We start from the raw sequence: 27026 nt of genomic DNA on the forward strand, positions 1-27026 counted from the left end.
CGGGAGATATGGAGTTCCCAGGTGACAGAAACTCCAGATTCATTTTTCGGAAATAACCACAAGCCCACAGGTATGTTACTAGGTGAGCCCGTGACGAATTCTATAGGAACTCACGGCATGATCATGGGTTGATTTAAGCAGTGAAGCTGCTCCTATTGTTTTTCATTGTATTACAACCCAGGAACACTAATCAATACATGTGAATAAAGATCATTGAAACCAGGTCCTGAGTCAGAGCTATCCATTTCCATTTCATGCATGCATCATACATCATCAACAACACACACCCCTTTCTTTGCAATGTTCTGTCATAAACACAATATCTACGCTTGGCAATTCAAATAGAGTGCATAGTTTCTCGCCCGCTCTGCAAACAGAGAAAAACACCCAGAAACAAACTGACACATGGATATTTCATCACACTCGTTTCTATTATTATCAAACCATCATTTGTTGACAAAACCCTCCCAGGTTCAGCACTCGAGCCACTAAGCGTTATATAAAAATTCCTCGGATTTTGCTCCGGTCAACCAAGTATCGGGAAGATGGCCGAGTGGTTATGGCGCTACGTTCAGGTCTTGGCATGACGAATCACCTGATTCGGTCATACGGGCTTCGTAGTAGGGCAACCTGCGTGGGTTCGAGTCCCACTCTTCTCAGCATTTGTTTTCTCTCTCTCTCTTTTTTTTTTTTGCTCTCCTTTTACCCCCTTTTTTTTACGTGGAGGTGCACTATATTCCCTGTTTATTATTCGTGTATTTCTTATGGTTCTGAAACTATTGAGCCGTTTTCATCCTTAACTTATATAGCTGATAAAAAAAGAAAGAGTATTCAATATAGCTAACTCTGCCCGTTACATATCCTTCTCTGAACCCTTGATATTATTATGAAGCGTTGGCAGAGATGGGATTCAAATCGTGATTTCTGTGTCTCTGCGGAAACGATTGTCAGTTATTTTGTACTTACTTGTAGAGGTTTTCTATACAAACGCTCCCACTGCGCTATCCAACCCACCAACTGATTTGCCACTGTATAGAGGAACGGTAGAGAGTTGACAGTGAAGCAATGAAGGCACAACCATTGACAGTATACTATACACTTGACATTTTCATATGCAGGTGGAAAAGATTGATAATTTAATATCTAATTCAATTCAATTTAAAAATTTTGCTATCTCAACAAATCGAACTAATAGAATCGAAAATAAGGAACAATCAAGATTTAAATCAAATCCGAATAAAACTCAGAATCAAACATGCCAAAATGGACCAAAAACACTTAAATGCTCGAGATAAAGATGAAGAGAGAAAATCAATAAAACTGAGAACACAGAGAAAGAGAAGAAAGATATATTTAGTACGGCAAATTTTTAAATTTCCAAAATGATAGAGATAGCAAATAAAAATATAAGAGAAATGAAAACAGTGAAAAGGCAAAATAAAAATAAATAACTGCAAAGTAGCAGAGAAGACAAAATGGTGAAGAGTGAGTGATATGATAAAAAAATGTGAAAAGTAGATAGAATAATCATTCTTTTCTTATTGTTTTATTATATACTAAAGCCTCTTTCACAAAAGCAAAATTAGTTTGAGCCATTGTGAAAGAATAGAATAGAACGTAAAGCTTTCAAAATAAAGGATACATGATGGAAAAATAAACCGTGTATTTGCTCAAATAATAAAAGAAAGGAAAGGAAATCAAAAAGGAAAAAAAAAAAAAACCAAGGAAACAACAATACTCCTGGTCACTGTTTCAATGTGGTAGCGTAAAGCCAAGCAAAAGCCTAGTCAAATCAAGGGCAGAAAAAAGACGGCGCAATGCAAGCATGCAAGCGATATGCATACCATCCAATTTAAAAGGGGTATTGTATTGGTTGAGTGAAGTTTGGAGTAATATTGGAGGGGAGAAAGGTAAGAAACATAAAAAAGCAATTATGTTAAATAATTATATTGGTGATGATGATTGATCGAAAAGAAATCGAAATGAAATTGAGCTTATATGAAGTGAAAATGGCGCTTGGAAGGATGCATGACGCTGTTCTTGTTCTTGTTCTTGTTCTTGTTGATGTCATAACCTGGTTGAGGGCTGCATATGAAAACTTGAGAATACAGGATAAGCTTGCAACCCCTAGCCCTCCTGGACGAGTAACTATCATAGCTCGACGTGCTCAGTAGGTTCAGGTAATGGGATTCCTGCAGGATCCACTTCGATGATGGACACATCTGCTTTATCGGGCAAAGGACCTGGGGTGGGTTCAGTTGCAGCAGTTTCGGGGACAATTGGTTCGGCTGAAACTGGCCGGGGCTCAGGCTCAGGGATGGCTTGCTCAGGTTCGGCCACTAGCTCGGCTTCAGGTTGAGGAATTGGCTCGACTGCGACGGGTTTTTGTCCAGCGACGGATGGCCCAAGCTCAGCATCAGGGTCAGGTTCAAGTTCCCCAGTTGGTTGAGGTTCGGGATTTTGGATATCAGTTTCAACCTCAGCCGCAGTGGCACTAGTATCAGTCTGGGTGCCATCCGGTTCCGGCTCCTTAAGAGGTTCCACATCCCCATTTGACGACAGTGCTCGCGCAGGGTTGGCAAGGATCTTCTTTTTCGACGAGGGCGGAGTTTTTGCTGGTGCATTCGCACTGACATGACTACTTGCACTTTCTCCACTTTTCCTCCGAACCTTTGGTGGACCAGAGCCTCTGGGTGGGCTTTTGATTTCAACCTTCTCATGCATCTTGCTTGCAGAACTTGCAGTAGGGCGCATCATTCTCGCCAAAAAGGATTCATCAGGGGCCCGAACAGCCCCAACATTGCTGACGCGAGACCTTGGTCTGTCGTGAGCTGTATTTTTCTGGGGAGCAAGGGAAGATGCTCGTTTGGCTGGCTTTTGTGCAGCAGAACCTATTGGACCAGTGGATTTTGATGAGTTGTTTCGATCACTTCTCAAACTAGAGGGCTTGCGAGTTAGGTTTGATATGCGTGTTCCCGCTTGACTAGCCGGGCGGCCATCAGCGTTTGATTTCGCTGCAGAAGACGCTGTTGGTGCTGCCATTGAATTTGGAAGACGGATAGGTTTTGTTGGAGATCTTGTGCGGGATCTGTTAGTTGCAGGAGGGTTCTCGGAAGATGGCTTTGCAATTTTGTCCCGGGTGGATACTGACGACAAGGGTTTTGTTGTGGCTTTGTCCGCTGCAGGTTGAATGGGTTGTTTCGTAACTGCAGCTCTAGGTCTGTCTGTCTCCTTTGGTGTAGTTTTAGCGACGAGATTAGTCATTGTAGTTGGTGTTCTGGGAGTCCGAGGGAGGGGTGATTTCAGCTCCTTTGTCGAAGTCTTTTTAGACGTGGCATTATTAGCATCATTCCCGACAACAATTTTTGCCGGACGTGATGGCTGGTTCATAGATGGCTTCGATTTCTTGGTTGCAGCTTTATCAGCAGATTTTCCGTTCATACGAGCAGCGGCAATCGGTGCTCCCTCTTTTTCCTGCTGCATATTTTCTTGTGGGCCGCGCTTGGATTTGACTTTGCCCGAATCTTTCCCTTCCGTCGTAGCTGCAACCATTAAAATGTCTTCTGAGGCCGATTGTTTGCCAGGTGTAGGGGAATCCATGAGTCGAGACGGTAGCTTTGCAGCCCAAGGCTTATTAAGGTTCCCGCTACCCAGGAGCCCGCCATTATTGTTGTTGTTGTTGGCATTTGTATTATTTTTATTCCTGTTATCAGGGAACGAGGATGACAACGACTCGCTCATCATAGTACCTTTATCTGCACTGTTGCTCGAAGACATCGTCACGGACCTCTCAATGGGGCTGCCCACATCATCAACGCCACTAGAGATGGTTCTGATAATCTTCCCAGGGGAATTATTGGCGCTGCTATTGTTATTATTTGTATTGTTGCTGTCCAGATCCGCCGCCTTCCTCAATCCCCACATGGGAGGACTGCCAGATTGACCAGCGCGTTCGACGGCCACGAAGCTTGCTCTAACCTTAGAGAGAGGGCGGACGGAGCCGGGGCCGTCCTGATCGATTGGGGAGCGGCCCCTCGAAGGGGGTGAAGTTGATGAATTGTTATTATTATTCTCAAATCGGGCCAGGAGACTCCGGACACCAGTCTGGGCCCGGTTATCCGACATGGTGGATGACCAGGAGGATCAATAATCAATGCGTCAGCCAGCCAGCTGGTCGGTCAATAGCGCGGAGGACGGGGGGTTGGATTGCTGGCGAAATGGTAGGTAGAGAGTGGATACATGCAAAGAGGTGATGTGGACGGAGGTTGACGTGTGTTTGTCTGTAGAGAAGACGCGGAGACGAAACAGATAGAATATAGTAATACAGGGCGATATTTCTAGGACGAGGGAGGTTGATGAAGGAAGTAATTGTGAAACAGGCGATAATGCGACGTTGGAGCTGAAGTCGAGGTTGAGGAGGGAGGATGAGTGAGGCGGAAACGGGAAAGGAGCAACAACGCGTAGGGGGCGGGTAACGTGACTGCGCTTGTAGCAGTCGACAACGAAGGGAAGACTCAAGAGCCAACAAACGCACGATTGAATGTGTAGATACTGAGCTAAATGCTACTCTGGAGATGACAAAAATGGATGGTCCTTGGACTCAATATAAGAGTATAAAAATATGTTGGTGATCGCCAACGGTGTTCTTTTGCCTTTTGTTTTCTTTTTCTTGTGTCTGCTGCAGGCCACGGTGCGGTGCGCATATTTACAATGAAAGGAAATAAATAATACAGAAAAAAGGGGCTTTGCCGCTGGGTCAATGTTACACCCATCAACGGCCAGATATAAATAACCAACGAGTGACAAGTAATCATATTATCTCCACTGGAATTATATTCGGGAATCAACGATCAACTGGTCTATTGCCTATCTCCCTTCACCACTCGCATGATTCTGGCAACTCGCATACCTCAAGCTTATTTCCTCTTGAATAACTCCGTGACTTGCCTGAATGGAGAATTGTTAGGTGTTCTCAGACGATATCGAGTTGAGCAGAATATGGACGCTGGCTCAAACCGCCGTGCAATCTGTCCAGTGGTCTTTGCCCTGAAACCTGACGGGCGTTTCAAACGCCACTGATGATAATGTCATCATTGCACGGTTTCCTAAAAGGATATAACTACTTACTAGTAGTTTAACGGCACAAACGCGAGTTCAGGCGAATTATCCTTTTATTTTATTTCCTCACAACGGTGATAGAAATAAATTGCCCAACCAAAATCGCCCGATCAGGAAAAACGTAAACACAGGGGTGTTCCAAACTCTATTTTGGCCGAGGCTTTATTACATAAGCAATCGCGGCTCGCCGACATTTTCCAATGCTTGGATTTGAGATAGAAGAGAATTCTATATAGCATCCAACAGTTATTCCACCGCCATGGCTGCCAGAACACTCAGAATAGGTCAATTGCTTCCTGCCCGCCTCGCTATATTCAATTTTGCTATTACTCACAAATTTTGTAGGCCTCATCCCCGGCGACGGAATCGGAAGGGAAGTCATCCCAGTACGTTTATCCAATATCCTTGCTCTCGATGAGTCGAGATAACTATAAACGAGAGAGACTTGTGTCGCTATCTTCCATTGAAGTTTTGAAATTCTGAGCGACGTTACAAAAAACAGGCTGGCCGCAAACTTCTCGAATCCCTGCCTTCGTCTCTGGGTCTACAATTCTCCTTTGTTGACCTTGAGGCAGGGTATGATACCTTCAAGAAGACGGGGACGGCCCTCCCAGATAAAACCGTCGAGATCCTCAAGAAAGAATGTGACGGTGCGCTGTTTGGGGCTGTCAGGTAACTGAGCTGCTTTATTTACTAATATACCCAATTGCGAGGACCTTATTGTACTCATGAAATTTTCCAGCTCGCCCAGCACAAAAGTCACGGGCTATTCCTCCCCTATCGTTGCCCTCCGCAAACGACTAGACCTATACGCAAACGTGCGCCCCGTCCGTACCACAATAGGCTCCTCTGGCTCCAACCCCATCGACCTCGTCATCGTCCGTGAAAATACTGAAGACCTCTACGTCAAAGACGAGAAAACCTTCGACTCCCCCAACGGCAAAGTCGCCGAGGCCATCAAGCGGATTTCAGAACATGCCTCCTTCCGCATCGCCACCATGGCCGGAGACATCGCCCTGCGCAGGCAAAAGATACGCGATGGCGCCGCCGCAAGCACCAAATCGAACACCAGGTCCAAGCCCATGGTCACCATTACCCACAAGTCGAACGTCCTCAGCCAAACCGACGGCCTCTTTCGCGAGACGGCACGGCGCGCGCTAGCACAGCCCTGCTTCGCTGACACCGTCGCCGTTGAAGAGCAAATCGTTGATTCAATGGTATACAAACTTTTCCGCCAACCTTCTTACTACGACGTCATTGTCGCTCCCAATTTATATGGCGACATCCTCTCAGATGGCGCTGCGGCGCTAGTCGGTTCGCTGGGCCTCGTACCCAGCGCCAACGTTAGTGAAAAATTTGCCATCGGCGAACCGTGTCATGGCTCTGCGCCAGACATTGAGGGCAAAGGCATCGCGAACCCGATCGCGACGCTGCGAAGTGTTGCACTTATGTTGGAGTTTTTGGGAGAAGAAAAAGCTGCCGCTAGCATCTATAAGGCGGTTGATGCGAACTTAGATGAAGGGAAGTTTTTATCGCCGGATTTGGGGGGGAAGGCGAAAGCGGAGGAAGTGGTGGCGGATGTACTAAGGAGGCTGTGAGAAAATGTACGGTTTTGTATGGGTGGTCTGGAGACCACTTAGACTGCAATAGCGCAAGGTGAAAGCGAAAAATTGTGAACCAAGAATTCTTATTATCAAAATAGATTTCGAATTGAACAATGCAAACATGCCAGACGCCATAGCTCTATTAACCCTTACACAACACCATCCAATCTATTAAGATCGCCTTATTGCACCATAACTCCCAAAAATCTGAGCCAAATTCGGACCCAATGCATTTAAAGGTGGAAGGAAAGAAACGAGGGCCATAGCAAATTTTTCAATCGACGCCCTCGTCGTCCTCGTCATACCACGTCTCGTTATTATTACCTTTTTCATTTTTTCCCTCATCGTCGACATCAACATTCTCGAATGCGTTATCGTCACAATCACGAGCACCAGCCTTACCCAAAAGCAACGTAAACAACACCACAAAATATACATCGCCTGTGCTTTTATTCTTCAGCACATAGCGAAGTTGATGGTTCTTTGCATCGATGTATTTAGCTACCTTAATGCTGAAGCCGGGGAGGCGGAGGGAGAAATCTGCGTACACATCCCCATTATCAACACTCCTAATCTCTTCGAAAACAGAAGAGAAGGGATAGCGATATCGACGGGTCTGTAGGTCAATAAAACTCACCACTAAATCCCAAATACCCATTCCCAAAATCCGCTTTATACAGTCTCCCCTTCTCAAACACAAATCGATCCCGATTTCCCTCAACCAAAAAGAACTTCCTCCTCCCCGCCGGATCGTTAGGAACATTCAATTTCCTCCGAACTTCCTCTCCATCACCCTCCCCACCTTCTTCAATGACCTCCTCCTCTTGGTCCTCGCCCCTCCCCTCTCCGCTTCCCACCATATCCCCTTCCTCCCTCTCCTTGACAACCCCACAAACCCTCAAATAATTCCAACTTGACAATGCCGCCCCATACAAATACGGCTTATCCGCATACGCATCCCCTTCTAACCCGGGGTCAATAGCCCACTTAACAAACTTCAGCGCCTGGTTTGTACCCGGCGGCAACCTGTCGCGGATGGGGCGGTCGAAATCGTTGCCGAAGACAAGCTCTGCACCAGGAATCGCGCGCTTGGGGACGAAGGAGATGGCGATGGAGTATTGGTCGTTTGTGTGGGCGGGGTGGGAGAAGTATGGGCAGGTGCGCGGGGAGTTCCGGGGGAGGCCTGAGGGTGGATAAAAGTTAAGCAGAGTGGACTGGAAATGCCCTTGGGCAGGGCCGGTTCTACGTACCTGTGTACTCTTGTATGCGAACACGGAGGTCGATGGTGGCGTGCTCTGTTTCTATGAGGTGGGGAACGGAGGAGTTGACGGCGACTGGCCTGTGGGTTGAAGGGTTGTAGCCGGGACCTGCTGTGACGGAGAGGGTGTAGCTCTGTTCCCCGGGAGGCATTATGGGGATGACCCTCTTCTTTTCAAGAGTCGTATAAATATACACGTAGAAACACAATGGAAAACGCTGGAAATCGTATACTATGTAAGTCGGACGTCTAAAAAATATCGGAACAAGAACCATTCATTCACTTCTTCACTTCGATCGGTTCAGATATTGTACATCTGTATCACTTCAATTGAAAGGGATTGTGTTCTCTCATCGTCAGTCTTCCAAGTAAATAAACCGATGGTATCAGGTGTCATGGAGACGCGGCGGTGAGAGCATTGCAAGAGACGGCCTATCATTTATATTAAACATACAATATCCGTGCGTGTTTCATATAAATATATACGCAGATGGCTGTTGGTCATAGCAGGGTTAAACTTAACAACACGATTAGACTTACTTATGTACCAAGCGATGGTGTAAACTTTGCCCCCAAGAATGTTTCTGGATAATTTTCATATGATAGACCGATATACATTTCTTCTCCCTAATCTCCTATGTTATAGCAAATGGCTATGCCACGAGGAGGGGCCCTATTCTGAAAAATATATACAGATATCTACTCGTATCATCTTTAGCCCATTTCCCTTCAGAACGAGCGGAGAACGGGATGTTTGGCTGGTGCTATGGAGTCGAAGATGGGCATCAAAACCCTGGTTGTGCTTCGAGAGGACAATATGATCCCTGCTATACGTAGTAAAAAAAAAACCACGAATAATCAGCTGGAACACTGGGAATTGGAAAGCTGTAATATTGTACGATATCTATTTGGTGACACGGCATACATATCCAAAAATAACACAAAAAGGAAAGGAAAAAAGGTTGAGAAATCCCAAGAAACTATTCCAGGATAAACAGTACGGCGGAATGTCCAAAAGTAAGTATGAAAAAAAAAATAAAAATAAAAATAAATAAATAAATAAAGGAAACTAAAAGGAGAGAAATCAGCAGCCAACGTCCGATACAACACAGAGGAAACGCCCAACGAAATGCAAAGAATGTAGATTGGTGAACGGTATCGCAGCTTACCCCTAAGACTTGTCCGCGATTCCAGAATCCTCAAAACCATCCTCACCCTCCTCCTCTTCTTCCACAATCTCAATCGCAGAATCCGGCCGCCTCTTCCTTTTCTTCCCCCGCTGGATCTCTACATTCACAAATCTGTCGCAAGAAGGTGTAATCGGCTCGCTCCCAACAGGTGCAAACCCAGCCGTATCGCCTTTCGGGGTGCTACAGTGTTCATTGTCGCCAGAGTTATCATTTTGTCGAACTTGCAGGCTCTGGGGACTACCAATGCCGCCGCCATATAAAGCAGACATTTTCCGTTCCCATTCCATGAGTTCCTGAGCAGTGGCAGCAGCTCTTTCTCTAGCCGCATGAATGGTTTCCCGAGAAAATAATTGTTGTAGGGAGTTTAGTCGAGATTGCAAACGCGCCTTGTCCGCACGAAGTGTTTGTATTTCTGACTGGGCTTCATTCAACGCGTTGGTAAGCAACGAAACACGAACGTTTATTGCGCCCATTTGTTTCTCATGACTGCATGATTGGGAAACGATCGCTTCATGATGTTCGGATTTAAGTTGTTCAATTTTCGATTCGAGGGCCGTTAACTCCGTTGTGCGTTGGTCCAGTAGCCGCTGCATCTCTTCCCTGATGGCTCGCTGATCAAGCTCACTTTGTTCAAGATCTATGATCCTTTGCTTGTACAGCTCGTTCTGACCGTCTAAGGCCGAGTTCGCTCTTCTGAGACTAGAAGCCTTTTCCATGGAACTGAGAGTGTCATCTTCTAGTTTCATATTGAGCTCTTCCAGGATCTTGAGATCGACTCTATATCTTTCAATGGCGTTGTTTAGGCGGGTTTTGTCAGTTTCCAAGATCTCTATATCTTGCTCTAATTTTTGCGTTTTCATCCGAACATGCATCAGGTCCGCTGCCATGGAGTCGCTGGCTTCTTCAAGGCTTTTGTTCTTTTTACCTGTCTGCTCCAAGCGATGTAAAGTCATGTTGAACTGGTTTCGTAACGCTACTTCCCGATTTTCACAACCAGAAACCTGTTCACGGGTTGACGCAAGATCCCGGACTAGAATGTTGATTCTCTCCACAAGCATGTCAACAATTTCCTTCCAATTGGTTAGATCTCCACTTGTTGTCTCACCAGGCACGGCTCGCTCGAGTTCGAGTCTGGCTTGACGAAATCGGGCGCCCATATCCGAGAGTATTTCCGAGGCACTAGTACCATTAAATCCATGGCCAGAGAGGTCTTTCGCCACGGTTTCGAGCGTTTTGAGAGCTCGAGATTCTCGAGATACGGCTTTGCGTAAGGTAGTGGCGATTTGCGATAAAAAGTTTGGTGGAGGCGAAGCTGGACTATATAGAGAGCTGTCAATAGGATTTCGGTCGCGAGTACCTACTTCATTGGAGCCAACAATTGCGCGCCATTCTTTGAAAAGGGCGCGTTTTTCCTGTCTCATATTACGGAGTTGAGCATTTAGCGAGTTGTTCTCCGCTTGCTGCTCCTGGTCTTGAAGAGCAACCTGTGTTGACGCGTCTGAAGTGAGTAAATGACTCGAAGAAACGCGGGAGGGAATGGGGCTGGATGAAGTGGTGAGCATCTCGTTGTCCATAATGGTAATGTCGTCTCCAATAAATATCATCTCGTGATCCTCGTTTGCAGTTTGGGACATCCATTCAGTCTCTGCATGTGACGAACCCTCATACGTCCTCAACAGCGCCTCTAATTCCTCAATCCTTTGTCTCGCCATAGAAAGCTCTTTAATTCTTTCCGGGGTACGGGGTATACGGTCGTCTTGAGCTTCGGTTTTCACATCTCTTAAGGCGCTTAATTCTCGGCGGAGGTTCATCAGTTCTTCTTCTTTAGCCTTTTCCTCTTTCTCCTTTTCCCTCTTCCTTTCAATAATGCAATTCATCTCTTCACTTAGTCCAAACCGCGCAATGCGTCGTCTAGCCCTGGGATCAAGAATTGCACTACACGACAAAAACTGGAAAGTTTGCGTCTCAGATGGCAGCTCTGGGCACTCATATTTTACCCCATCACTGTCGGTTCGCGGAGTAGGCTCTGAGCGACGACGACGCGCTCTTTTGGCGTTAGTTTCTTTAGAGGATGGGGAATCCTCTGAATCAATTCTCGTCCGCTTAATTGCTGGGGTTAAGCCGGTTGACAAATCTTTATCTAGATAACTAGATAGAGACTCAACGGGAGGGCCGGGGTCCGAAAACCGGACCCTTTTCGCAACCTTGGTTTTTCTTGACGGCGTGCGAGGTTCCGCGAGAGAGGGTAGCGACGAGTTAATACTTCCTGTGGCATTTCCTATCTGCTTCGTACTGCTCTCCACCGTTGCTGGTGAATATGCGCCGCAAGATCGCTTCCTAGCTGTGTTCTTATTTTTGCTAGCCATGATATTGTCTTTCTCTAATAAGTCACATCTGTTACTGTTCGGTAACAGGGTATTGGATTTTTTCGAGTCTAGTATTGGGAAATCAGTAAATTGCGCATTGGTTACACGAATAAAGCAAGACATGTTAAGAAGTCATAAACGGAAAGATGAACGCAGGTTTCAAGGTATATGAGCAAGAAGCAGGATAAGAGAGGAATGACAATTTCAGCATCCTGCGGGAGCCTTTTGTTTATGTTTTCAAGATGAAGAGAAGCTGTAACCCTGACTTACCCATCACTATTTCCCTTTATATTCAAAGATCGTGACAAATGCCACTGTTGAACAACACAAGGGATGCAAGAACCATGCATGTGCTCTCCACTTCTTCCGGAAAACTTTTATCACCCAAACTGGACAACTTGACAGAGAAACAAAACGAATTAAGTTATAGGCAGCAGAGCCGTCAAACCTGGGGTGCATGAGAGATATATGGCTTTCGCCCAGACAGTTGATCCCCCAATTGGGACAATCAAAACAACGCCGCTAATCAGAGCTCGCGGGGAACGAAAAATGAATCCCGAATCAGACGGTCAGGCACAGATTACCTCGTCAAAGTCAAAGAAACCCTGCCTGGCTGTCGTTGGGCGGTCTGTGCAGAACGCGCTTTTCAACAGCGCACGTGGAGCTGGAGGAATTTTTCTGCGGAATGACTGCGAGTTTGCAACGCTGTGGATTTCTCTTGCTAATTGACATCAACTACTCCTTTCTTCGAAAATTATCATACTGACGTCTCCTTCTGTATATGCTTTGCATTGGGGCATTTTGTTCTTGTTTCAACGACTTGGAGATTCACAATTGCCCGATTAGGCTAGATGTAAATAAACAAAAGCCCCCGTAGTACGGAGTACTCCGTACGCGTTACGAGGCGTCCATTTAGCGTGACAATGACTTCACATCGCGACGCTTTGATTGAGCGGAAAACTTGCAGCTGATTATCATATCTTCTTGATAGAGCTCCACCAAGCTCGCGATTTTGGAACATTCGATGGTCGCAATAATTGAGTTGATTACTTCTGATATATGTACAGATTACTACGCAGTATAAGTCAAAATGTCGTTTCTGGCGACAATGATGTAGGGAAGCGACTGGGGAACGTGCTGTTGCCGAGCTGGAAATCCATGTATCACTCTGTAAACTATCTCTCACTAACCTCTGGTTCCTTTTTGAGGGGAACCTCCATAATATCCCGAACACTACTCTTTGATATTGGCCTGGAATGTCTACCAGAAATAGGCAATGAGTATCTGAGATGATCGATATTGGTGATCGTCGTCGGGATAGCCCTTCCCTCCTGGGTAGATTCGCTTCTCGTTTTGGACGGCATAGAGTGGATGAGCTTGATATGGCCAGGCAACAGGAGCGTGAGCAAGACCAACGCGGGCCCTAATGGATATATCCACCCCAACATATCATGTGATCGGAATGCAGCTTTCCAAGGTTAAGCCGAGGTTTGTTGGAAGGTTATAGTTAACTCTCGGAATCTCGAGCAGATTTACCGTCGAAAACGCCATCATGCTACTGCGATTTGTCAGTCAAGGAATCTAATCCAGTCACTAAGAGGAAAATTCGCTTGTGGACATGAATCGTCCGTTTAGCTGAAGCGACAGAAGATTTGAAGCTTGCTCCACCAACACCCAACACTACGCGAGGTTCATCTTTATAAAGGCTCTCAACACCAGCTAATATTTCACTAATTTATCCTTTTGGAGGAATCCTCCTTTACATGCTGATCTCGAACAGCCCTAATTCATCCCCCCCGGCCATCGCGCGTTCCCCTCTGCACATTCTTTTAACATGACTTCTCCCCTCTTCACCATCCAGAAATCGGAGGGTGTCCTAACATGCACCCAGCCGCAGGATGCTGTGTACCTGCTAACCTTCAATTTTGCGCCGGATAACCGGTTGACGGAGGATTTCTGTCAGGCTATGCTCCTCTCCCTGGACATAATCCAGTTCAAATACCCGCCAGGAGTTGTAATTACCACCTCCGCCATCCAGAAGTTCTACAGCAATGGCCTTGATCTCCAAAAGGCCGTGGCGACCAAGGGCTTCTTTGAAAACAACCTCTTCGCTCTTTTCAAGCGCCTGATAACGTAAGCTTGATATTTATTGCGTGGTTCCCGTCCCCAATTATTTTGTATTTGTACCTTTTCCCTTTTGAGACAGGTACCTTCGGCTTACCCGTCCCAAAATTTCGCGTGTAGTTATCCTCTCCCCACTGTTGCTCTGATAAATGGCCACGCTTTCGCAGGCGGTTTCATGACAGCCATGTACCATGACTACCGCATCTTCAACTCCTCACGCGGCTTCCTCTGTCTAAACGAGGTCCATTTCGGAGCCCCCCTGAAACCCGCCATGTGCTCTATCTTCCGAGAAAAAATTGCAAATCCGGCAATATTCAGGACAATAGTACAAGAGGGATACCGCTTTAGTGGCAGGGAGGCACTGGAACATAGGATTGTCGATGCTCTTGGTGGCGTCGACGTGGCGTTGGCGTTAATTGAGAAGAAAAAGCTGACGAAGCTGCCCATTTCTGGGGTTTTTGGTCAGTTGAGGAGGGAGATGTATAGGGAGACATATGAGCTTTTAGAGAGGTGCGGAGATGATACAGCGGAGGCGGAGAAAGAGGCGGAGAAGGAGTTGAAAGTGAACGAGAGTGGATTGAAGCGGGTGGAGGAATGGCAGCGGCGGGGAGGGAAAGCGGCGAAGCTGTAAGAGCTACTATAAGGAATGACAGGTTTTTGTATATCAGGAGAGCTACACAGATATTAGTTACGTGGGTAGTACAGAATTATATATTGTACGGTACGAAATTGACTGTACTGTACATTTGCTAGACTTTTTGTGCGAAATAATCATATTTATAGTGTATTGCAAGTGAGTACTATTAGAGATGGGGAATTAAGAAGATTCCGCTATGAAAGTAAACATCAACGTTGGTTCGCTCTCCCTAGTGGTGTCATCTGCAACACCCCGCCAAGAACGCATCCCTCCGTTGTTTTGTTTGTCTGGCGAACCCCACTGTTGCGATATTTATTTATTTATTTTTTTTTTTTTAACGACAATGCGAGGCATGATGCTCCCTACCTCTTTTACTCCAGGCAGCAATCTGTTCTACGATGAAAGGATGACTGGTGTTGTTCAACCCGGTGTTAAGGAGCCCGAGCGAAATCCAGCTCTTCGCGCGCTATCTGATAATCCTCCAATGCCAGTACTGGACAGCAGCGAAAAAGGCGCTGCCCGCAAGGCCAGCTCCCCCTTAGTACTTCTCCCCTCAGAGATACTCTACATAATCCTATCTTTTCTTCCATCACCTAGTCTGGCGGCGATGTCTGCCACCTGTCGCCACCTGTTCAAACACACCCAGAGCGACTTCCTCTGGATGAACCTCGTCAACTCCAATTTGCCAAAACCACTCAGTGACCCTGCGCCATTTAATACCTGGAAAGAATTATACATATCCCAATTTCCGATGTGGTTCGTGGCGCGCAACAAGATCTGGTTCTCCGATGTGATCGACACCGGAAAGCTTTTAGTGACGAGATACAACCCCCGCAAGTGTATGATCGAAGGCTATCGGGTCGTTGCAAAACATACTTTTCGGCAATTCGAAACTTGGAGCTATGACCCTGAGGTTCTTATCCACTCATTCAAACCACAAGTCTCTCTGTGGATGGACGATCCTGTCGTGCAACTGTTCAAATTTACCCGCACGCCATTTAAACGCTCCATCAATTGGCGGCATGGGGAGATTCGAATGCCCATGGCGCTCGAAGCGCAGCGAGTCTTTAACAATTTTATTTTGTGTGCCAAAATGCCCCGTGAGGACAAGGAGGACCCTGGAAAATTTGTGTGGCCACCTCGAATTATACCGTCCGACGAACGCGTCGACGTCTCCTATAAGCAGGATTTGTCATTCAAGTCGACAGCGAATGTCCCACACAGTTATGAGAATATTTGTACGTCAGCTTTCCGAGTTAGGCGATGGGCGCAGCTTGGGAATGTCGGTGCCGTTTTTGATATAAACAATACTCGACATGGTGTATCCACTTTTGCATCATTGCAGCCTGAGCTCTATACCCCGACGCCAGAAAAGCCTTACCAAGGTATTTGGGTGGGCGATTATTCTGGTCATGGGTCTGAATTCCTACTTGTGTTGCAGCGGGATGATCCATTTGAGCATTCTCTGGGCACGAAACAGCAAGGCGCTGAGGGCGATTCGTCAGGCTCCATATATTCCTCCCTGGCTGGCTCTTCGTCCCAAACACCACGAGGGAGGCTAGAAGCCATAAAATTGACTGGTGACCCGAACGTGCCTCGCGGCCAAATAACATTTTTCGCAGAGGATATCGGACCGGAAGGATTAATCAGGATCGCTGATGAAGATCTCTTCAAAGGAGCGCGGGTGGTGCGCAGCCAGGGCCATATCGCGTCAACAAATTTCAGAGATGGTGAGATTCTGTGTGATTCCTTCTGCCTGTTTTCTTCCTATTTTAACAATTTTGTTGCCGTCCACCCTTTCCACATCCTCTCCTGTGAATTGAGTAGTAGTTTCCCTATCAAGTTCCTCTATACATGCAACTTCGTATTAATACGGATTAATTTTTCGTCATAGACAAGTTCATCCCTGCTCAGCTCTTCCTTCTCTCATACGACTGTATGGCCCTTTTCTGGGAAGAATTGAAGCACGTCTCGTACTATCGGCGAGTCGATATTGATGGTCTTGTTAATCAAGAACTGGAGTAATATGAGACCGGGTTGCTTTAGCGATAGGTGAAACCTCCGTTTTCCAATTCCCTTGGACCTGTTAGACGCTGTGTGTTATTCTATCATTTTACCGAACAACGAGGTGAGCGGAATGATAGCGATCATATCCAATTTTTGCCCAGAGCACGCGGCCTCAATACTTCTGATAATCGCTTTTCTGATTACTTACCACTCAATTTTTTCCGCACTAATGCCTATCAGCTGTCGTATCTGTTTTCGATTTCATGACTTTCTTGAACTTCTCTCAAAGTTCCGCTAGAACTGAGTGAAGATAAATAGAGCCTTTTCCGTTACATTGATGCATCACGGTTCGGCCGACTGACCCTTTTATGCAATAGAAACAGGAGATGACCCTAGATATTCACCTCTGCGACTAACATTGGAGCCTTAGATTGCCATATATTTGAGCGATCTCGCATGGTGGTGACAAAACTGATGGTACCCTTAACACACTCACATCCTTTCTCCATTTATGCAATAGCAATTATCTCGTACCACTGGGGAAACAACGGTATGCACTATGCAAATTGGCGAACAACGCAATGGACCCATTTCATCTGTTGCGTAAAGCGGATCAGCCCGCCCAGAGTCACTAACTTATCGCATAGAAGTTCTCTTTGTGTTGGAAAAACAGAAGAGGAAGGGATTCGAGGGGGAGGCGTTGACTGGCAAGGAGAAGCAAGTTTTAGCGGTAAGAGAGAACGTACTGCGGCGGAAACGTTTAAGTTTGCCATTAGGCGTCTATGTATTGACATCACCTCATTACGAGGAAGAGGCGGAAACTCCGGAATCGAGAAAGAGGAGGGAGGAGGAGATGTTAGGATCAATGGAGGGGTAGGGAAAATTGCTTACGGAGAAAAGGAGGTAAAGTGTGGATCGGTTGAAAAATGTTGGCTACAGTTTTGTTTGTTTTTAAGCTTTTGATAATCGATTTTCAACTTTTACTTTTAATATGTTCTCTTCTCTATATCCTCCTCTCTTTTAACCAATTGCGCAGGGACGTATTGAATGCCGGAGATTCTCTATTGCTTACACGGCCAACAAACGTGTGACTGAGAAACCAAGAACTACGAACTGAAGGACACGCATCCCAATTTCCCCAATAACCTGTGTGTGTCGAACCGTATCCGGTATTGACATGGGACTATCATAGCGATTCCGCCTCCAACAATGTTATTCTTCCCGGAGAACAGATCGTTCCGAATCAGCGTCCTCCATATTACTTACCAAATACTTACTATTTCCATAGAAGTTCTTCAAGAAATCTGCGGCTAACAGAAATACAATGTACAGTAAAGAAGCTGAATACCTCATATTCGATCTTGAGAGAGCTTGCGGCCGCGGCAGCAGAAGCCACTGGCGCAATACTATATATCGAAGTGAAGAAATAACCCTGATGGCCTGTATAACAAAGCATTTTACCTCGTGGGAAGGCGTTTGGCAAGATTTCGACAGCCTTCGATGACTTGCGACGGACCTCAAGACGATTTTCGGCATACCATGGAACTTGTCAAGACCTTGCCGCTCTTTCAGACACGACCAGCTGTAAAGAAACTGAAAGCGGAAAATTTCTTCAATCAGACAAGCCTCCCCACCACCCCAGGTATTTCCTTCCCACTCTAAAAGTAATATTTCTGACTTGGCCACGTTGTCCCGGGAGGGTCTGATTAAAATCGAACATCCAACCGTCGAGGATAAACCATCGAGTTCGCCCTCTTATTCTGCTGACCAGAGACCACCAGGAAAAGCTTCTTCAGACCAGAGGGCGGGTAGTTTCTGAGAAGGCTGGAAGGAATCCAAAGCTAAGTAAATCTTCAACAGCCGATTAGAAGAGTTCCTCCACCAATAAGTCGACTGGTACCTCATTCACCAAATCATCGGAAAAATCTAGAGGATTTTTCCTTGACTTCATAAGAAAATGGCTTTGTCTAGCGAACCTTATCCTGACGTCTATATGGTTGGAAGAAAAGCTAAATATTTGCAGTGCTGAAATTTAGCGTTGTTCGCCTTAAGCATGCTATTTACTTCAGCTTCTATGGACTTTTCTCAGCCAATGAACCTCTTTCTCTCTGCCTTGATCCTTTGGCAGGGATCTCAGACGAAGATTGCAAATCTTCTCCAAGAGATTGATCGATTCACGCAGCTGTGCAGGAGGACGAATTTCACTTCCAGCAAAGATGCAGGATTTGCAAACGGGTATCCCGTGGCTCCGACCCAAGCCGCATTGGATGAGGGCACGTTCATTGAATCCCCCAATATATATGCCCACGGACATTCTCCAATGCAACCCTGCGGCAAAGCAGAATGACTTACTGGACGCAATCCGAAAGCCATTTCAACGCACCACCATTCTGGAGTTATAGGATGATTTAACTAAGAAGGGGTTGAAATGTTGTGTCAAGGATCTTGCCCAGAGATACATCGAAGTTTTGACGTCGAAGTTTCAGCATGAATTGTGCAGCAGTTCCAACCAGATTCCAACACTATTAGTGTTTACGTCCAGAAAGCTCACGGCCGCGAAGAGATTCAATCTCGAGACCGAAGTTTATATCCGTTTGGAGGAGAGAAATGAAGATATAAACTACGAGGCCGCAGCTGATATCTTAGCCAGGGAAGAATTTACACTCCAAGAGTTGACGGATTGTTTCCAGGCCCAGGTGTGGAAATATAATTCTGGAGCGCTGGCAAAGGCTGTTTTCAATTATGAAGCCAAGTCGTGTGTTTGAGAGTTCCCCGTTTTGTTTCAAATTCCCAGGGTTTGTCATTTTGCTATCCGCAATGACTGTTGGGATGAACAAAGGCGCTATTTTTGTTGCCGAGCAGTTCTCATGTTCGCCTGATTCTGGCTGATCATGTGCCAGGAGGTACGATTGTTCGTAAAATTATTCCGTATCTCTGATTTTACTTGCATAGCAATTGGATCATACTACTCATTTGCTCGATAACTTAAGTACACGCCTGGCAGGTGGGGACGAACAATGAACCACGTGACCTCCACATTTCGCCGAGTGACAATCTTGGAACAGTTCAATTGTTGGAGTCCTTCAATTTACATATTTTTATAGACGTCATAGCCCTATTTACTCTGGCGGATTGTGCTGCCTTGGACATCCTTGGATATTAGTTGATTGTTTCAACAAGAAAACAGTGAGACACACATTCAATATTGGGCGGGAATGGACATGCGCATCAGTGCCCAATTGCCCGACAACCCGCCAACATTGTCTGCCTGATCCTGAGAACGACCCCCAATTGGTTATCCGTGATTCCTTACCCTGCGGATTTTGAGGTTTTTGCCCTTGGGCGACGGACATCATTGGCGCAGAAGGGAGCGCTTGCGGGGCGATCTGGAGGTTCAACTCCGCACCTGTCAACGACCAGAAGGCCACAGTGAATCTGTGATTTCCACACGCTAGGGACGCTTTGTTGCGATTAAGAGATAGGATCTTGTGAGTTTATTCCCCTGTGGCAGCATGCATGTCAACCTTCTTATTGGGTGTGGAGGACCCCCGCACCCTGCGGATAGTTTCCATCTGGCTCTCCAGGCGCCGTTCCTGTCATTATGTATCTTCGAACCCACAGGAACTAAGCTGACGAAGCTATAAATAAATATGAAAACGATCACTGTTTGTGGGAAGATGCCTTTCCTTGGACGCTGATCCTGAATGGAGGACGCTTTTCCGGTCATTGCTGCCCAAACCAGGGCTCAGTTTCCTTCCATGTAATCCCAATGGTCTAGTTCTCCTCCCTGTTTGGTGTGTTTCCTTGTATACCAAACGTGTTTCCTGGTTTTTGGAATTCTCCCAGGAACAGGTGAAAGCTGCAATTTGCAGCCATTGATTTAAGGTTTTCATGGGCTATGCGAAACCGTCACACGTTCACTCCCTGATCCGGGACGCGCCTGAGCTTCAAGGAATATTCGCGTACCCTGCGTTGATTTGGCGGTGTGATTTTGTTCCGTTCGCCTTTAGGCCTCTTGTTTTCTTATCCCTCCGCCAGTAAGACTGGGAGAGACAGATGAAACTGATGCCAGTTTTGGAGGGCCCATTCTCCAGTTTTCGGTGGCTGAGGAACTAGGATCAAGTAGCAAACGTCAGACATTATTCCCGAAACTTATCCCTTCACGGTCATGTCTTGTGTTTTGCCAACGTCATTCTTGACATTCAGCGCCAGCTTCCAACTAACTGTGGAGCCCCTGGGTTCTGCCTTGGTCACCTCGAAGCCAATTACTCCTCGTTTACTGGCTAGTGATAGGCTTGTTATAGTATAAGAAGCACATTTGCCCCCTTGGTGCTGCTTATTTCCTCTCTGATCGAGTTTGATGTCCATTGACCGTCAAACTAAATTATGTCTTCTCAAGGAAATTTCCCCTATCAAGGAAGAACGGCAAATAGGGATCAGACTTATTACCCAGTGAGCAGTGATATACTTGCATTTCCCCCTCCTCGAAGGTCAGTGGAAATTGGTCAAGGAGCAAAGAGGACCGAGAAATCAATACAAGCATACTCACTTAAATCATGCTAGCGCGAGTGTTCTGAACCGAGAATATGAACCACAGGCATACCGGCCAACAGCAGAGGCTCCTGGGTTGTATCACTCTAGGTAGTTCTGAGCTTCCACTCTTAGCAACTCGTAATGGACACTGAGAGCCTGTCATTTATTTTAGTGGTAATAGGACATCCCCTCCATCATGGGAGCTTTCTCGAGAGTCGCTAGAAACCTCCCGATCTCCCGATCATGGACGACTCAATGAACCCCATATTTTATACAACAACCCTGGTAGAACACTGATCAATACCTCGTCTTACGATCGATATTCCAATGTTTCAACTGCACCAAATCTAGGACCTATTGGTCAACAACCGCGTCCCCCTCCTGGTATTGGGGAATGGGACTCCCCACCCGTGCATTCTTGCCATGATTCTCTGATGCGAGATCCAGATTCACCCACGTCAATGGAGACATTTGATTTCTTTCCTGAACATACCAAGAGACGCGCACCAGAACATGCGAAAAGCGGTGCCAAATACCACCCACAGAGACGGCCATCCAACCGCGATGAGTTCGATGGGCCTACTCAGTTTCTAGATATGCCTTCTCCAAGGACTATTGCCGAACAGGAGAAAGATTTGCCTCTCTTGCCTACTAGCCTGGATGCCCAAGAGCAGGATAAAATCCTTTATGAAGTCAATGATCATTTGTCCAGGTGTGCTTTCAATTTTGTTGCAAAATATCAGTTCCCCATTCCTGTGGAACCAGACAAGAGACAGGTGAGAATACCAGCCGACCGGGAGTGGACAGAATGGGTGTATCTCTTGAAACGATTAGCTACCAAGCGCCGAATTCCTGCCAGAGTTCTTTATAATGGCCAAATCAAGCATTTTGTGACAGTCCTGGAAAACTCCTTGGAAATGCGCCACGCGGCTAAGCATCAATCACGACCAGTGAAAGATGATAGGAACATTCTCCAGCTGATATCTGCGGGAACTCAGGTTGCAAAAATTCTCAAGGATGCCTCCGCCATGGAATTTTTAGACCAACTATATTCACGAACTGAAATTCTAATTCATGAACGACGAAGTCATCTCGGAGGAGCGTTAGCCAAGCCATGAAATACAGCAAAATCCTAAGGAAAATGAAGAAACCAGGGCTGCGGACTCGGTTTCTGATATACTTCATCATTTTACCGAAGGATCCATACCGTGCGGTCAAGCCATCTCACACCCAAAATATATTGTCCTTTGACCACCTGGCAAAAAATGGCCGCCGGGCGTTGTGATCACTTCATAAAGGTTTTTTTGTTTCTCTTTTTTTCTGATGTTTGAAGCCGACTAGCCACATTTTGACAAGGCCCTGACGTTTCCGTGGATTTGCCGTCTCTCTTATCATGCCACACAGCGGAGTCAACCGATCTCACATGAAAACTACACTTTCTGCTTTCACCTCCTAGGGCAATGGGGACCATAGCTGCGGCCCAAGAAATCGTTCCCATTCCGGCCAAAATGACCTTTTTTCTAGCCTTCTTCTGTGTCCTGGGCTCGCGACATGGGCAAAGCCAATACTCTGTTCTACCACATAATCTTATTCTCTTCTGACGTTGTGCTGAATCAGTTGGAGTTACATTTCTAATTATCTTGCCGGCTTTATTTCTGCTGAGCTGACCTTTTTCCATTCTCACATGCCCTTTGTTGTTTTATTTTCTGGTGATCCAGAGAAACAAGTTTACCCTTGTTGAGTTTTTTTCGCCATAAATTTTAGGCAAAAGATATATATACCCCATTATATACGTATCTCAACTGGAGACAAGAGCCAGTTGAAGAACACCTGTCTACTTAACCAATTGTTTTGCAATTTTTCTGCCTCTCTTCTCCTTTTTGCACTTCTATTGTTTTCATTTATTTTCCCACGCGTAAACAGCTTTGCATTGAATTTTTTTTTTTTTTTTTTTTTTTTCTTCACGTTCCAAGGCCGTTTCTGTTCAAGTTCCTTGCGCCTCCTCCGTTGGCTCTTATCTTCTTTTGGCTTTGCTTGCTTTGGATATACTTCGGCTTTATAAGTACTCTTTGTATTTGTGTTACATATAGTATATACATACTGTATTGTTATGTTTGAATTTTATCGTTTTCCTTTCTCTTTTTGGATCGACACTTGACTTGTTCTGGAGTTTATCTTCTCCTTCTTTTATTATGGTTACTATTATCCCGTGTCAAGGTTAGCCATTAATATCAATATCTGAGTGTGGAGCTAACACAAAATAAATTTCTTCGGGCATCAATGGTATCGGAGGGGTAGCAAAGTTGCTGGGTTCTTCAAAAATATCTACAATGTCAACAGAGCGCAACAGGCGTGTCACATAACCCCAACATGAAAAAGAAAACAAATTCTCGCTGTTTACGAAGCTCGTTTGCCGAAAGCCTTCATCAGCCTTTCCAATCGCGTCAACCACATTCCTTTCCAGCAGAAAAACCCACCAAGCCCTAAAGCAGATGACAACATAACCGCCAAAATACTGGTTAAAACTAGACCCTGTCGCCTCGCCTTCCGCACGATCGTTGAATAAGGTTGATTGCTAAAGCTGACACATGAATACTGGGTTGACCATCCCAGAAACGGTAGGCGACGGTCGAGCATCTCTTCAACTGATTTGCGCATCAAGTAAAGCGGCGACGTCACGCCCCAACGCATCTCAATGTAGTTGTGGAGTGACAGGTAGTTGATGGCATGTGCGTCTGGCGTGCGATGTTTTGTGTATGCCGCCAGAGCAGCGGCGCGTCTTTCTTGCTGCCCATGAGGCGGGGTGGTGGAGGCGTTGTACACACCATACTCATCGAGGAAATCGAAGAGGATGCGCACGTCTTCGAACCCTGCGTTCAGTCCCTGGCCGTAGAATGGCAGCATGGCGTGGGCGGCATCGCCGATTACCACGACGCTGGAGTCGAAATGGTGTGGCGAGCATTTTATGCTGATAAGTGGCAGGTGCGGGTTCGAATTGAACTGCTCTTGGAGTGAATTTGGTGGAATAAGTTCCGGGGACACGCCGGGAAAATGCTTGTTGAAGAATCCCACGATGGTTTCCGGCGCGTTTTCCAGCGCAGTGAAGTGGGCTTCGGATGCAAAAAAGGTGCATGTGAAGGTTTTATCCGGCGATGGGAGCGCGATGAACATGAACTCTCTCCCAGGCCAGATATGGAGGTGGTTTGGCGAGATTGCGAAATCATTGGTGTCTGCCGTTGGCTTGATTTGGAACTCACACCACTGTACATCAGCGTATTCTTGCTGATAGTTCATGCGTGCATATTTCATCAGGTGGTATCTGGTGGCAGAGTGCGAGCCATCGGCGCCGATAAGGAAGTCGAAGGTGATTTCGATCTCTGGTGCTCGCGTGAAGGCAATTGGCTTGCCGTCCTGTGTCGTGCTGGTGGCTGCTGACCCTGCAGCGTTTTCAGGCTTCCTAAGCTCGAACCAAGCTTTCTTATTTTTGAAATCCGCGCCGGTCAGCTTGTGGTTGAAGAAGAGCTTTACATTTGGGCATTTCTCGAGCTCGTCGAGGAGGAGTTCGTTAAGCCGGCCGCGGTCAATGGAGTTTATATGCTAGGGAATATCAGCGAGGGATGGACGCTTCGGTAGTTTTAATTACTCGGGATGACGCGGACTATGTGTTTTTTTGCCCTACCCTGCCATGAACATCATACGGCTGTGGCTCTTCTGTCAGCTTGCCGGACTTGTCCTTCCTATGAACCATGCGACCACGCATGGGGATGGTTTCGTCCATAACCGCATTTATGAACCCCGGCCGATTGGTCTGCTTCATGGAATTGATTCCCCGTTCTGAGATGGCTAGATTGATGGACTTGGTGAAATTCAGGGGGGTCGTCGAAGCATTGCGGAGATCTATGGATATTAACGATTAAATTAATAATAAGTCTTCAATGACGGCAAAACCGAGCTGGCATAGTAAACAAAACATATCTTCCTGCAGATATATACAACCAAACCTGCGGGGAAAAAAAAAAAAAAAAAGAAAGAAAGAAAGAAAGCCCAATTTGAGATGAAAACTTCGGTGTAACACTGATTATCAAGGTGGGAGGACTGCGATCTTAACTCATGTGACAGCCCTCACCACACTTGCATGGAAAGCGATGTGACACCAGCGAGAAGAGCGTCGCACATACCTGCACGAAGTTCGTAGACCTCCACATCGTCACCCCGACTGGCGGAATACAGCGCGGCAAGAGATCCGACTGGTCCTGCCCCGACGATCACTATCTTTTCTTTTGTTGCCGCCATTACCGCCGTTGGGTGAAATGGGAAGCGCCAGAAGGAAAGGACGTGAGGGAAGAGAATGGGCTGCTCCACGACTGAATTAGAGAGTCATCACTCAGCACCCCCCCCGCCCTTTAGATCAGAACTTATATCCGCGCTATCAGGGGCTTTAAGAGCCGGGACCAGGACGAAACGTCCCGTGTTCTTCGGGGGGCTTACATTAGTAAATCCACGTGACTGTGCGCCGTTCCGCGTCTGTCGCGGCTATACTTGACAGAGTTCTATGTTGACCATTCCCCCCCCCCCCCCCCAAAAAAAAAAAAAATTCCGGAGCATTATTCCAGGCCCAAGTAACCTATCCACTTTCTGGTTGCTTGATACCTATAAAATATATAAAATAGATATTTATCACAGACCTTCAACCATCCTCGTTTTGGTGTCGATTGCCGGGTTCCTCACCAAAAGCCCAGAAGAACGCCGCTTATACCACGTCTCCCATCTCTTGTTCCGAGACCCCGTCAGCCACGATGGCGTCCGAACAACTAGACTCGAAAAGGTGCATAGGGTTGGATTGCATCAACGATGCCGGTAGCTTACGGTGTCCAACATGCCTGAAGATTGGAGTCGAGAGCCGTTTCTGTTCGCAAGACTGCTTTAAGAAAAGCTGGGTAGGTCGAGAAGATCAGTGAGATTCATTTGCACAGAATGAAGAACTGACAACTGGATTTTATTTTTTTTTTTGCGTAGAGCGAGCATAAGTCTGTTCACAAGAAGAGTAATTTTCTAAGCAATCTTTTCCCTCCCAAAATAGTGTCTGAACTAGATCCAGCTACCGGTCATTTCAACCCGTTTCCAACCTATTCGTTCACCGGGAGCTTAAGACCCGTATACCCTCTTTCCCCCCAAAAAAGTGTCCCGGACTCAATCCCCCACCCTGACTATGCCAGTGACGGCATTCCTCGCTCAGAACAGAAACATGTCGGTCGACATAACATCACAATACTTAGTCCGAAGGAGCAGGACGGAATGAGGAAAGTATGCCGTCTGGCGCGAGAAGTGCTGGATATCGCTGCGCGCGAAATCAAACCTGGTGTTACGACCGACCACATTGATGAGGTTGTCCATCGGGCTTGCTTGGAACGAAAGGTCGGCGGGAGAAAAATATTTTCGTTCCCTTAACATGTGTGCTCAGCTGATAAACAATCTAGTCGTACCCGTCGCCACTTAACTATGTCCATTTCCCCAAGTCCGTCTGCACGTCCGTCAATGAGGTTATCTGCCACGGCATTCCTGACCAACGGCCATTGGAGGATGGGGATATTGTAAATATTGACGTCACACTCTACCATGAGGGTTTCCATGGCGACCTGAACGAGACCTACTACGTCGGAGAAAAGGCCCGCGCAAACCCAGACCTTGTTCGGGTGGTAGAAACCGCAAGAGAATGTCTGGACAAATCAATTGAATTAGTGAAGCCGGGCATGCTATTTCGAGACCCAGGAAACGTTATTGAGAAACACGCAAAGAGCAACAATTGCAGCGTGGTTCGGAGTTATTGCGGGCATGGCATCAACCAACTTTTCCACACAGCGCCCAGCATTCCGCACTATGGGAAGAGTAAGACGGTTGGACAAGCGAAGGCCGGCATGTGTTTTACAATAGAACCTATGATTAACTTGGGAACATACCGAGATAAGACTTGGCCGGATAACTGGACTAGCGTTACCGCGGATGGACTCCAGTCCGCTCAATTCGAACACACGTTGCTAGTGACGGAGGATGGTGTTGAAGTGCTTACAGCTAGATTGCCGGACTCTCCCGGCGGCGCTATCCCTAGGCCTGCTGTTGACGGAGAGAGAACGTGATACCTTTCCAAAGATCGTCTTGTTCACGTGGTATTACCACACATTTAAAAAAAAA

The 27026-nt window shown here is 46.5% G+C and overlaps 10 protein-coding genes and 1 non-coding gene across 11 annotated transcripts; 7 read left to right on the forward strand and 4 right to left on the reverse strand.

Annotated features, from left to right (window-relative positions):
• The first annotated feature begins 539 nt into the window (after positions 1–539).
• HCAG_09426 lies at positions 540–659 on the forward strand. The gene has a single exon. It is a non-coding gene; the product is annotated as a tRNA-Leu (tRNA).
• Positions 660–2151: 1492 nt separating this feature from the next.
• Positions 2152–4125, reverse strand: HCAG_07784 (predicted protein; the record flags this gene model as incomplete). The annotated part of the gene is made up of 1 exon (XM_001537425.1): positions 2152–4125. The coding sequence occupies one exon, from the start codon at positions 4123–4125 to the stop codon at positions 2152–2154; it is 1974 nt and encodes a 657-aa protein (XP_001537475.1).
• A 1252-nt stretch (positions 4126–5377) lies between these two features.
• Positions 5378–6716, forward strand: HCAG_07785 (homoisocitrate dehydrogenase, mitochondrial precursor; the record flags this gene model as incomplete). Its single annotated transcript, XM_001537426.1, has 4 exons — positions 5378–5402; positions 5464–5504; positions 5621–5790; positions 5861–6716. The coding sequence occupies 4 exons, from the start codon at positions 5378–5380 to the stop codon at positions 6714–6716; spliced, it is 1092 nt and encodes a 363-aa protein (XP_001537476.1).
• A 280-nt stretch (positions 6717–6996) lies between these two features.
• Positions 6997–8132, reverse strand: HCAG_07786 (predicted protein; the record flags this gene model as incomplete). Its single annotated transcript, XM_001537427.1, has 3 exons — positions 6997–7338; positions 7619–7905; positions 7973–8132. The coding sequence occupies 3 exons, from the start codon at positions 8130–8132 to the stop codon at positions 6997–6999; spliced, it is 789 nt and encodes a 262-aa protein (XP_001537477.1).
• A 1019-nt stretch (positions 8133–9151) lies between these two features.
• HCAG_07787 (predicted protein) lies at positions 9152–11536 on the reverse strand (the record flags this gene model as incomplete). The annotated part of the gene is made up of 2 exons (XM_001537428.1): positions 9152–10200; positions 10276–11536. The coding sequence occupies 2 exons, from the start codon at positions 11534–11536 to the stop codon at positions 9152–9154; spliced, it is 2310 nt and encodes a 769-aa protein (XP_001537478.1).
• A 1289-nt stretch (positions 11537–12825) lies between these two features.
• On the forward strand, positions 12826–12963 carry HCAG_07788 (predicted protein; the record flags this gene model as incomplete). Its single annotated transcript, XM_001537429.1, has 1 exon — positions 12826–12963. One exon carries the CDS (start codon positions 12826–12828, stop codon positions 12961–12963), a length of 138 nt encoding a protein of 45 aa, XP_001537479.1.
• Positions 12964–13370: 407 nt separating this feature from the next.
• HCAG_07789 (conserved hypothetical protein) lies at positions 13371–14291 on the forward strand (the record flags this gene model as incomplete). The annotated part of the gene is made up of 2 exons (XM_001537430.1): positions 13371–13669; positions 13781–14291. The coding sequence occupies 2 exons, from the start codon at positions 13371–13373 to the stop codon at positions 14289–14291; spliced, it is 810 nt and encodes a 269-aa protein (XP_001537480.1).
• A 349-nt stretch (positions 14292–14640) lies between these two features.
• Positions 14641–17734, forward strand: HCAG_07790 (predicted protein; the record flags this gene model as incomplete). Its single annotated transcript, XM_001537431.1, has 6 exons — positions 14641–16027; positions 16344–16382; positions 16825–16854; positions 16978–17207; positions 17341–17389; positions 17637–17734. The coding sequence occupies 6 exons, from the start codon at positions 14641–14643 to the stop codon at positions 17732–17734; spliced, it is 1833 nt and encodes a 610-aa protein (XP_001537481.1).
• Positions 17735–20690: 2956 nt separating this feature from the next.
• Positions 20691–21955, forward strand: HCAG_07791 (predicted protein; the record flags this gene model as incomplete). The annotated part of the gene is made up of 3 exons (XM_001537432.1): positions 20691–20794; positions 20868–20945; positions 21127–21955. 3 exons carry the CDS (start codon positions 20691–20693, stop codon positions 21953–21955), a joined length of 1011 nt encoding a protein of 336 aa, XP_001537482.1.
• A 1279-nt stretch (positions 21956–23234) lies between these two features.
• On the reverse strand, positions 23235–25130 carry HCAG_07792 (conserved hypothetical protein; the record flags this gene model as incomplete). Its single annotated transcript, XM_001537433.1, has 3 exons — positions 23235–24434; positions 24517–24734; positions 25016–25130. The coding sequence occupies 3 exons, from the start codon at positions 25128–25130 to the stop codon at positions 23235–23237; spliced, it is 1533 nt and encodes a 510-aa protein (XP_001537483.1).
• Positions 25131–25633: 503 nt separating this feature from the next.
• Positions 25634–26971, forward strand: HCAG_07793 (methionine aminopeptidase 1; the record flags this gene model as incomplete). Its single annotated transcript, XM_001537434.1, has 3 exons — positions 25634–25774; positions 25854–26252; positions 26315–26971. The coding sequence occupies 3 exons, from the start codon at positions 25634–25636 to the stop codon at positions 26969–26971; spliced, it is 1197 nt and encodes a 398-aa protein (XP_001537484.1).
• Between the last annotated feature and the right edge of the window lie 55 nt (positions 26972–27026).

This window comes from Histoplasma capsulatum, genomic scaffold (assembly GCF_000149585.1).
Source record: "Histoplasma capsulatum NAm1 scaffold_9 genomic scaffold, whole genome shotgun sequence".
Lineage (NCBI taxonomy): Eukaryota > Fungi > Ascomycota > Eurotiomycetes > Onygenales > Ajellomycetaceae > Histoplasma > Histoplasma mississippiense.